The following is an 11,576-nucleotide window of genomic DNA, read 5'->3' on the forward strand; positions in this document are numbered from 1 at the left end:
GCCGCCGATTTCTAACGACTTCGCTAAAATTATACAACCACGACCAAGCTCACAGCTGCAGGCGGAGCGTGCGGCGGGCGGACATGGCAGGTCATGGCGCGACGCAGTGGCCGGCAGGAGCGCGGCGGCCGACATGTGCGCGCGGCTAGCCAAGCAATAGCAGCTATGAGCGTGAGTAGCTAGCCAAGCAATAGCGTGAGCAGCTAGCCAAGCGCGCGGCGGCCGACATACGCGGGCAGCTAGCTAGCAGCATCACGGCCGCATCTGGCCGGATCAATCTCAGCTGCCTCCGGCCGCATAAATCCGGCTGCGCCGCTCGAACCTTCAGCTTCTCGGGCTCGGCTCTTTCTTGTACGCGACAGTCCTCGTCTGACCCCCAATCTCGCGGTTGCAGCCAGGTGCGCGGGCGGCGGCCGCGCGGGGAGTCGTACCTAGGCAGCGATGCGGACAGTTCCTGTGAAGAAGATGATGACTTTCTATTTTTCAATTTTAGTCTACGGGGTCTGTTCTGTGTCAATAGTTTTGCGATCCGTAAACACGTTTTCGGAAAACTGAACTCGAGTTTTTCGGTTTGCACTTTTACGGGCTCTGCTAGAGATGCTCTTACACCAGCGCCCGACGCTGGCGCCGCCGGCCTCCCCACGTCGCGGGGATCGCTGGAGGTCACAGTCCCGTCCTCCCCGTCGCAGCTACCGCCCCTCCCTCCATCGCAGGGATCAAGTGGAGAGTCACGGCCCCGTCCTCTCTGTCGCAGCCCCCTCCCCTCCATCATGGGGATCGCCGACAGAATCACTGACCCGTCCCCTCCGTCGCTGGGGGATCGGCCGGAGTGTCGCTGGGATCGCCGGAGCATCCAGCCCCTACCCCTACCCCCTACCTGACGAGCGCCGCCCGAGATCACGGCGGACGCGTCTCTGCCTCCTCGTCCACCTCGCCTCCTTCGATCGCCTCGAGATGGTTCTTCATCTGCAAGATCCCAACCCGAATTTCTCTCCTCCGTGGCCCAGTCTGGTGTAACGCCCCCGCTCTCCTCGACAGCGGGATCAGACCTCCAGCCTCAACAGTGGGATCGGAGTGGGCGGCCACCGCCATGCTCGCCTGCGGGATTGGACACCATCGCCTAAACACTGAAGGTCAGTCTACTGTGTGAACTTTGTTAGAGTCAAATTCAGTGTTTTGTACGTCCGCCAGTCTCGTGTCTGCAACATGGATGAGTCAAATTGAGTGTTTCAAATTTCTATGTCCTAGTGCCTAATCAAGGTGTACCCCTGTCAAAAGAAGTATAATAGAGCTGTATTTCTACATAGCAAATCACAAATGCATCTGTATCACTGTATGCACCTGCTAGCTTATGGTGTTCCGAAATCATACTGCTCTGAAATATCGCATTCAGTTTCAGATATATCATTAACCTGCATACCAGCGAAAATATGTTATTTGCTGCAGTATGCACACTACAATGGCCTTGGGCAGTAAATATACCGGCACTCGCATGAAATGGGTCAGCTGTGAAGGCCAGACATACAGTGGATCTGCAGTTCAGATGTATGGCAAATGTAATCTTCCAAAATTGCAGATCATGATTTGTGACCTGATACGGTACCTTCTATTCCATTCCCTGTCAAAAGGAAAGCCATGATGCATCAGATAGTATCAACTGTAATTCATCCTAGTTTGATAATTGGAGGAGTAATAGATATGCAGAAGAGAACCGGACTACAATCATTTTGTCAAAAAAAAAAATTGACATTAGCAATGGCAAGTACTCCTACAAAAAAATAAATTTGATGCGTCATAAAAGAAATAAATTTGCTGGAGCGTGTTCTTGCTCACACAGATTTCAATTGTTGGATCCTACATCTTAGACTAATATGCTTATGACTATGCATGTATTGTACTTTAGATATATTGCAATGAAGATTTTCCTCTTATACAGGCCAGCGATGGTGGGAACCAGGGACTCGTCTTCCAGATTCCAGCAGCAGCTGGCGGTCGTGACGGCCGGTGCTCGGATGCCCCATCATCAGGTTTGGCTCAGCTCCCACCTGAAACCGTACTATTCATGCTAGTAGTTTGACCTGCTTGTTGCTGTTATTGCAGAGCCAGTTTGGATTCGATGGTCATGTCAGCCCGCAGCATTACGCTGCTATGGCGCATCGTGTTGATTCCTACGACTTGGCGGCTTATCATCTGGTACAAGGTGGATTCACTCAGTAGATGTTGTTTCATTAAGCTAGATGACACTCACGATCTCAACTCAAGTAGCTGTGGATAGTGATGCTTATTGCTTTCTTCATTTTTTCTTAATTTTTTGTCTTCCCCTATGTAAGGTGGGTCTTGATGTATCTTCTCCCCCACTAACTCGAACCCAGGCGGGAACTTGGCACAGTACAAAATTTTACCCTAGCTAGGGTTTCCCCTACTCGGCGGCGACTCTGGTCCCGACGCGAGTTCCCTATCCGATCCCGATCGGAAATCTGATTGCTGGCCTTTAAGCCGGCGATCACCCGCACGCTCTCCCCTCATCCTGTCGATGGCGTCAAGCGGAGGCTCAAACCCTAGCGGTTCTAGAGGAGGGAAGGCCATGGATGTGGCGTCTCTCCTGCGCGATCTACAGATTGGCGAAGAGGAATTTGACGATCTGATCATTGAGGAGGAGGTCTCCATCGATGAGGAACCTGAACTCCTTGCTGTGGCACGCGTCCTCACGGACAAGAATTTCAGTGCGGCAGCGTTTGAAGACACCATGCGATTTGCGTGGGGCCTGGCAAAGAAGGTGGAGTTCCGGGATGTCGGCGACAACACCTTCATATTGCAGTTGAACTGCCTTGGAGATTGGAAGAAAGTCGTGGAGGAGGGTCCATGGCTGTTCAGGAATTGGGGTATAGTGATCCAGGGTTACGATGGATATTCTAAACCATCAACCCTGATACTTGATAAACTCCCGATCTGGATCCAGATTCATGACATACCTGAAGTCTACCTGAAGAAGAAGGAGATCCTAGAAAACCTAGCTGGTCGGGTTGGCAACTTCATCAAGATCGACACTGCTGGTGCATCTGGTGGCAACTTATTCCGGGTCCGAGTTGAGTTGGACGTAAACAAACCTCTGGCGCGTTTCACATCAACCATCCGCAGAGGAGCGAGGGAAGTCTACCTTGTCAAGTATGAAAAAGTTCCAAAGTTCTGTGAAATCTGTGGTATATTGGGCCATGAGTTCCTGGAGTGTGGCACGGGTTTTCATAAGGAGGAAGATCACAAATTTGGTGACTGGATGATTGCGGACACTGTACGTCGTGGCCGAGGTAGAGGAAGATTGACTGGTTCAGCACCGCGTGGTAGCAGAGGTTCTGGCGCGGGAAGGGGTTTTGGACGCGGTTGCGAATTTAACAAGCCGGATGATGAGCATGGTGATCTATCACCAAGTGGGGATGATCCAAGTAAAACAGCTCGTAAGCGCCTTGATCTGGATGGCACTTTGGAGCATGAGAAAAACAAAGGAGCTCTGGTCGTTCATGATATAGGGAGCAAGAAAAATGATGTGGAGATGGCAGATAGGGCCCTGCCAAGCACTCTGGAATCGCCTGTGAAGATTCAGGATAAAAAGAGAGCTAAAACAACACCTGATGGGGATGATGACACTACTGAAGATAGATCGGCAGGCCCTCTCGAGGGGTACTGCCGGGAGCAATGAAACTCTGCGGATGGAACTGCCGTGCGGCGAATTCACCCACGGCAGTTCGCTCGCTCTCGGATTTACGAGAGCACCTTAGGCCAGACATTTTATTTTTATCTGAATCGCATTTGAATAAAGAAGGGGCGGAGTCTCCGTCGTAGATTAGGTTATGATTTTCTGTCTTCTGTTGAGAGTGATGGTCGTTCCAGAGGTCTTGTTTTATTCTGGAATGAAGAAAATAAAATGGTTTCCGAGTATCTCTCGACTAATTGTATTGATATAGTCTTTGAAACTTTGGATGCCACTGTGTGGAGATTCACGGGGTTTTATGGTGAACCTGCGTGGGAGGACAGACACTTATCCTGGAGCTGCTTACGCGATCTGAGCAGTAGATCCTCGCTGCCCTGGATAGTCATAGGAGACTTCAATGAAATCCTATACTCGGATGAGAAAGAAGGAGGCAATCCCAGACCCGCCCGCATGATGCAAGAATTCAGCACCTGCCTATCGCAATGTGAGCTACATGACATGGGATACACGGGTGATAAATTTACCTGGGGAAGAGCTGAGGTTAGAGAAAGATTGGACCGGGCGGTTTGTAACTCGGCCTGGAATAATCTGTTCCCGCTCGCATCGGTCAGTAATGAGCCACACTTCCGCTCTGATCATAGACCGGTGCTAGTTAATACGGAACATTTTGATGCAAGCATGTTTAGCCAAAGGGGGAGCAGGAAATTTGAGGCTCGGTGGCTATCTGAAGAGTCGACCAATGAGGTTGTAAAGACAAGCATGGGAAACAACAGAAATTACGCGGTATAGCACCATCCCTGGCTGCTCGAACAAAAGCTGTTCATATGAGTCTCCATGAATGGGACCGAATAGAATTGAAAGGGCCGCAGAAACGCATCGAAAATCTGAAGAAGGAGCTCGAACAATTGAGGAGGGGACCTTTGTCCACAGAATCTACTGGGCGGCAAAAAGAAATACATGTCCTTATAGAAAATCTGATGGAACAGGAGGAAATTCACTGGTTACAGCGTGGCAGAGCGAATTGGTTGATGCACGGCGATCGTAATACGTCGTTCTTCCATAATGCAGCCACGGCAAGAAAGAAACGTAATCAATTGAGACGCTTGCTTGATGATACAGGTGTATGGAAAGAAGGTGAGCATTTGAAGCAACATGTTGTGGAATATTTTTCTCACCTCTTCTCATCAGAGGATACTGAACAAGTGCAAGAGGTACTGGATACAGTACAACCAAGGGTTACAGAGGCCATGAATGATGTTCTTTTGGCACCGTTTAGTGCTGAAGAAGTAAAGAAAGCCCTTTTTGACATAGGGGATCTGAAAGCTCCGGACTCGATGGGCTACACGCGATTTTTTATAAGAGGTTTTGGCATCTTATAGGTGATGACCTAGTACATGAAGTTCTTGCGGCAGTAAATTCAGTAAGCATACCTGATGGTTGAAATGACACCACGATAGTCTTAATTCCAAAGATCAAGGTGCCAGAGAAGGTTACACAGCTGCGCCCGATCAGCTTATGTAATGTGGTATATAAGGTTATATCCAAGATGTATGCAGCTAGATTAAAGGCCTTTTGCCTGAGATTATCAGCCCAACTCAAAGTGCATTTGTGCCGGGACGACTGATCACAGATAATATTCTAGTGGCTTACGAATGTTTCCATGCAATAAAGAAGAGGAGACAAGGTAAGAAAGGCTTTTGCGCAGTAAAATTGGACATGCACAAAGCATACGATCGCGTCGAGTGGGGTTTCCTCGAGAAGATTATGCTGAAGTTGGGTTTTAACCAACGATGGGTCAAGATGATCATGACGTGTGTCAACACTGTACGCTATAGGGTAAGGGTGAACTCAGATAAGAGTGATATGTTCACCCCTACCCGTGGCTTGCGCCAGGGCGATCCCTTATCGCCCTACCTCTTCCTGCTATGTTCGGAAGGACTTACTAGCATGCTGGCGAAAGCGGAAGAAGAGGAGGAGCTAATCGGAGTCAAGGTTTGCCGGGATGCGCCGGCAATATCTAATCTCTTGTTTGCTGACGATTCGCTGATTTTGATGCAAGCGGACGAAGGCAATGCAGAATGTTTGAAAAGGATTCTTAATACCTATTGCAGGGCCTCGGGACAGCTGGTTAGTACTGCAAAGTCTACAATATTTTTCAGCCCAAACACGGAGGTGGCTGCGAGGGAATCTATATGTGTGAAATTGGATATTATGACTGAAGCCTTAACTGATAAATACCTCGGTCTACCGGCGATGGTTGGAGCGGATCGCACAGACTCGTTTCAATTCTTGGTAGACCGCGTGTGCAAGAGAATAAACGGGTGGAAGGAGAAGATTTTATCTTCGGGTGGAAAGGAGGTGCTTCTCAAAGCAATTGCTCAAGCTATACCATCATATGCGATGTCGGTTTTCAAGATTCCAAAACAAATCTGTAAAGGAATCACTACGGCGATATCAAATTTCTGGTGGGGAGATGGGGCTGATCGCAAGAGGATGCACTGGCTAGCCTGGTGGAAATTATGTGTTCCAAAGGCACAAGGAGGCATGGGATTCCGTGATATCCAATGCTTCAATATGGCTCTGTTGGCAAAGCAAGTATGGAGGCTGTTAGAAGAACCAGAATCTCTGTGTGCCAGGGTATTACGGGCCAAATATTTTCCATCTGGGGATTTGCTCAATGCAACAATGAAAAAAGGGAGCTCTTTCACCTGGCAGAGCATATGGGCGGGACTCCAAACTTTCAAAAAAGGGCACATATGGAGAGTAGGAAAGGGAGACCAGATCAATATCTGGGAAGATGAATGGATCCCGGGTAATTATCGGAGGGTTTTTACAAGAAGGGGACACAACATTCTTACAAAGGTACAAGATCTCATTGATCCAATTACTAATCAGTGGGATGAGGATATTATCAGGCAGAGCTTCCTGGGCATTGACGTCCAGAGAATTCTCGTCATTCCCCTACCAACGCATGAGATGGATGACTTTGTCGGCTGGAGCCTGACCAAGACAGGATCTTTCTCTGGCAAATCGGCATACATTGCTGAATGGGAAAGTCATAATCGATCTAGAGTACAAGATGGAGAAAGGAGTGGAAGCATAAAATCACACCCTATTTGGGAGAAAATATGGGGTTTAAGAGCACCATCAAAAGTAAAGATCTATCTATGGCGAGTGATGCAAGAAACCATCCCTTGTAGAGCGGTATTGGCTAACAGACACGTCAAAGTTAGTGCCCAATGCCCTCTCTGTGAGATCGGAGTGGAGGATGTGAAGCACATGCTCTTCCAATGTGATCGGGTGAGCCAGGTCTGGGGAAATCTTGGGTTGGAGGATTTGATCACTGAAGCATCAGCGGTCGACCGATCGGGCCAAGCGGTCCTGGAATATCTTCTATTTCATCGGAGTTCGACGCAGACAAACTTAGGCCGGCCATTGATACCTGAACTTGTGGCGATCACATGCTGGTACTTATGGTGGGAACGGCGGCAGATCACGCATGGCGAGCAAGTTAAGAGGCCAGCAGATACGGCATTAGCCATCGGAGCCCTATATGCAAACTTCACAGCGGCGCATTCACCAAGACCGAAGCGGGTGAACAGGGGCTGGGTAAAACCAACGACAGGTTTTGTCAAGTTAAACGTTGATGCCTCTTTTGATGCAGATGGCCTAAGGGGCTCGACGGGAGCTATTCTTCGGGACTGCAAAGGTAACTTTGTCGCCGCTAGTAACAGCAGATTAGACTTTGTTTATGATGTGATGTCGGCAGAAGTCCATGCTTTGAAGAAAGGTCTGATCCTTGCCCAAACTATGGGGTGCAACAGAATTATTTGCTGCTCTGATAATATGGACGTGGTCAAAGCAATGACAGACGGAGGCCCGTCTTCTCAAACGGAGCTGCTGCAGCTATTCTAGATGATTGCTATCATATGGCAACAGAGTTTGTGAAGATCCAGTTTGAACATAATCCCCGTGAATCAAATACAGTAGCACATGAACTAGCTAGACTTGCTAGAGGACACGAGCAGAATGTTTGGCTCAATGACCCCCCTACTTCTATCATTCCTATGCTTATCAGAGATGTAACTTTTGTGATAAATGAATAGAAAGTATGTTTGTATAAAAAAAAAGGTGGGTCTTGATGTTGTACAAATGAAATTAATGTACAGTGTGTGAATATAACTTGGCATTTGCAGTGTTGTTCTCCTACTTGTGACATTTGGTTTCAGCAACTAAAACACGAACAGATCATCCAGGTTTGAGAACAAGCCAAATGAAAGGGACTTATAATACTATGTGATAACTGAACTTTCAGGTCGTCAGAACGAATATCAGTTCCCAACATCGTGGAAATATCATGTTACATGAGCTTCTTTTAGATAGAAGCATTCTGGACCAAGCCATGTAAGAGGATTAGAAAGATCAGAGAAATAGCATATCCTCAAAGGCTACCTTGTAAGGTGCAAAATCTGGGACAGTGAGTCTTGATGAGGATGCAATCTCGTCAGAGTAGTAGCTAGCTGTGTTATGCTTGCTCTTGTTCAAATCCCGTCTGGCAAAGGAATTTTTGTCATGCAAGAAGCCAGACGGATCTACTCGTCAATGAAACCTGATGGTTTTACTCATAGAAGAAGCCTGATTTTCTTTGCTTTAGTACTTGGTCGTGTTACAAACTAGGCATCTTATACATGCATACCAGCACTTCCAAATCACCAGAAAACATGAATAATACAAGAGCAAATATCACAAAGCAGACATTTTGTTCTGACTCGAGCAAAGACACATGCGTATTCGTTCACGGCGACAACCTATCTTCATCCAAGCCCTTTTGGCCAACATCAAGGTAGCCAAAGTGCCAACAATACCATTCCACAAAACGTCGTATGGTTCGAACGTATCCTGCCCAAAAGCATAGAAAGGTATTAAGATTATATAAAAATAAGCGTTTACAATGCAAGGTACGGTATATAAGTTGCCAGAAACAATTCAAGGAACCATACTTGCCTGTACTGCTTGGCCGGTGACAAATGTGGCAATGGATGCAGCAACAAAAATCAGGGTGGCGCATGCCCAGAATGGCCTACGCCTATTTAAAAAGTTGAGAACTAGCAGGCATATAATCGATGTCTACAATTCCAAATTAACTAGACTCACGACAAATCAGTGCCTCTGTGGAATCAAAAAAACTAAACAGCTATCTGAATTAGTGTTGAACTATTCTGGAGTAGTATGAAGCTACCAAAAGGTACATCCGCCTTATTAAAAGTGCAAGCTTAGCGATCTGTATGATCTTGCTACATGGAAAATGCAGTACTACATCATTAGTGTGCAGTACAAATTCAGAGATTCATATAATTTGTGATGGCAAGACAAACTCCGGACATGGGGGAAATAAACACAGTGAGCGGCGAACTGTTCGGTACAACCAAAGGAGCTATTCAGGTTTGGGTATGTTATATGCAGCGGCAGTTTCAGTGGCCGACAGAAAAAACCAGCCTAGCCAACATCCTGTAAAATCATTAGAGCATCTCCAGTCGCGTCCCTCAAAGCGTCCCCCAAACCGCGCCGGATTGAGCGTTTGGGGGACGTGTTTTGTTCGTGCCGCGTTTGGGGGACGTCGCTCCCCAGCCGCGTTCCCCAAACGCCGCCCCCAAACATTTAAAATAATTTTTCTTGGCATTTTTATTTCAATTTCCACAAACTAATACATAATTGGGAACGTGGTTTACACGAAGACATAGTTTGGAACATGGGTTTCCACAAACTAATACATAGTTTGAACCATGGTGGACACAAATATAAAATATTGCAAAAAAACTAAACATAACTAGGCCGTGAATCGAAGGTTTCCTGTGTTCGCTGCTAAGAAAGAACACTCGAGGGCACACCCAGTCACCTAAACTGGAAAATCCAGCGGGAGGATGGTGCCCTTGTTGGTTCTACCGATGAGGCGAACGAGCGCGAAACCTCCGTGCACGTATTCGGCTGCGAAGAAACAACACTCGGTCGTCCTCCTCGTCGGTGCCGTCGTCGTGGGAGTCCCCGTCGCCGTGGTAGTCCCGGAGGCAGCGCCTCTCGTCGAAGACCTTGACGCTCATGTCCCTCGTTGCCGAAGTAGGAGAACACGAGGATGAAGCCGGCTTCGAGGCTGTGGTGGCGCGCGAACTTCTCCCGGCCGATGTTGAGGTACATCTTGCCGCGCGCGTCGTAGATCGCGTCGACGATCCACCGGCGGTAGCCGCACGAATGCTCCCGCAGATGCATCTTGCGCGGGCGTACGCCGCCGACGTACTCGGCGAAGGAGTCCGGCAGCCTCCGGATGCCGCGCGGGTCGCCCTCGAGGACGTGGACGAACTCGAACAGGACGTCCGGCTCCACGTCCATCTCCGACGATGAAGACGACGGCGTGGGAGGCGACGGCGAGCGTTCAGCTATGCCGCGGCCACGACCACGACCACGACCACGGCCGCGAGGTCGGCCTCCGTCTCTACCAGACATAGCGTCGAGTCTTGTTGAGAGATGGTGGCGGCTAGGGTTTGGGAGAGAGGCGCTAGGGTTTGTGTGTGAGAGGGACGATGAGAGGCGCCCCTTTTTATAGGCCGGAGGGAGGCGGAGGAGCGGTGGCGCTCATTAACGCCGGCACGCGGAGCTAGGCGCGACGGGACGCGTCGCCGCGCCCTCTGCGGGGAACTGCACCGTCGGCTGCGCGCCAATAACTTCCGTCGCGAGGTAGGCGACGGTTAGGTTTAAATTAATTGTGCCGCCGGCGGAGTCGGCCCCGCCACTCCCCGCCTCGCTTTTCGTTGTGTCCGGCGTCCCCGGTGCGTCCCCTGTGGGACGGGGACGGGCTCGGGGCGCCGGACACCGTATAGGGGCGCGCCGGACAAAAAAGGGCTTTGGAAGACGCGGCTGGAACGCATTTTTGGTCCGGCGCGCCCCAAATCCCTTTGGGGGACGGTTTGGGGGACGCGACTGGAGATGCTCTTAGCATGCCAATGGCGAGTGGTGAATTATTCCGTTTGTTTGCAGTTTGAGAAGTAGTATCTCACAGACCACGATTTCAAGCTTTCTGGTGCCATCACTTGATGCAAACAAATGGATGGCAAATGTTTTTTTAGCAGCTCCTCAATGCCTAACTAAATTGACAAAGTGCACACTGAAAAAAACTTGTCAGAGCAATGACTAATTTGGGAATTGGAATCAAGAAAAGAGGAAAGAGCTAGAGGAGGAGGACAACCTTACCGGAGATGAGAAGTTGCGCCGCCGCCGCCCTCTCTTTCCTCGCCTAGCTCCGGCGGCCAATAGCTACCCAGACCCCCGCCGCCGAACAACCCCGTACCCAACGAGATCAAGGTTCGAATCGAACGCCGCCGCCGCCGCGGCTCCTACCCTCGCCAGCCAGGTGCCCTCCGTCGCCTCCCATGCTGGCCACACCACCGTTAGGCCGGATCCGCTCTTGGGCCGCGCGCCGCCGCATCAGTTCCCGTCCACGCTCAGCCGCGAACAACACATGATGCACAGCAACAACAAACAACACCAACGCGACTAGCTCACACCTACTTGGCCCCTGCCATCCTACCGCTCACCCCGACAGCAACATGAGAATCGCTTGTGAGAGACCACCTCGATCTGAGAGCCAGAGAGGATGAATGGTGAGAGACCGGAGAGACATGCTTAATTTGCTTGTTGCTTTAAGATTGTGCATTTGTGTCAATTACTGCTTTAAGATTCGTGCAGTCTTATCTAATGTTTTGACCACTCGAAAGAACGCTTGTTTTTTTTATAATGTTTGTTAAATATATTAAAAATTACGGTTCCACTTATTTTGGTTCCGGTCCTACATTTCTGGTTCCGTTAGTTTGGTTCCGTC

At 49.2% G+C, this 11,576-nt stretch overlaps 1 protein-coding gene across 1 annotated transcript; it reads left to right on the forward strand.

The window, feature by feature from the left end:
- The first annotated feature begins 830 nt into the window (after nt 1–830).
- Nucleotides 831–2,217, forward strand: LOC124664949. The gene is made up of 4 exons (XM_047202359.1): nt 831–1,133; nt 1,447–1,545; nt 1,937–2,027; nt 2,101–2,217. The coding sequence occupies exons 2-4, from the start codon at nt 1,448–1,450 to the stop codon at nt 2,215–2,217; spliced, it is 306 nt and encodes a 101-aa protein (XP_047058315.1). The 5' UTR covers nt 831–1,133; nt 1,447.
- Nucleotides 2,218–11,576: the final 9,359 nt, after the last annotated feature.

The sequence above is a fragment of the Lolium rigidum genome, chromosome 6, assembly GCF_022539505.1.
Source record: "Lolium rigidum isolate FL_2022 chromosome 6, APGP_CSIRO_Lrig_0.1, whole genome shotgun sequence".
NCBI lineage: Eukaryota > Viridiplantae > Streptophyta > Magnoliopsida > Poales > Poaceae > Lolium > Lolium rigidum.

Bases quoted from the DNA above. Each gene is read 5' to 3' on its own strand.
- LOC124664949 (XM_047202359.1), top strand. From the start codon at position 1,448: ATGCACACTACAATGGCCTTGGGCAGTAAATATACCGGCACTCGCATG. The intron at 1,546-1,936 runs GTATGGCAAATG...CCTCTTATACAG, and splicing joins AGTGGATCTGCAGTTCAGAT to GCCAGCGATGGTGGGAACCA. The intron at 2,028-2,100 runs GTTTGGCTCAGC...CTGTTATTGCAG, and splicing joins CTCGGATGCCCCATCATCAG to AGCCAGTTTGGATTCGATGG.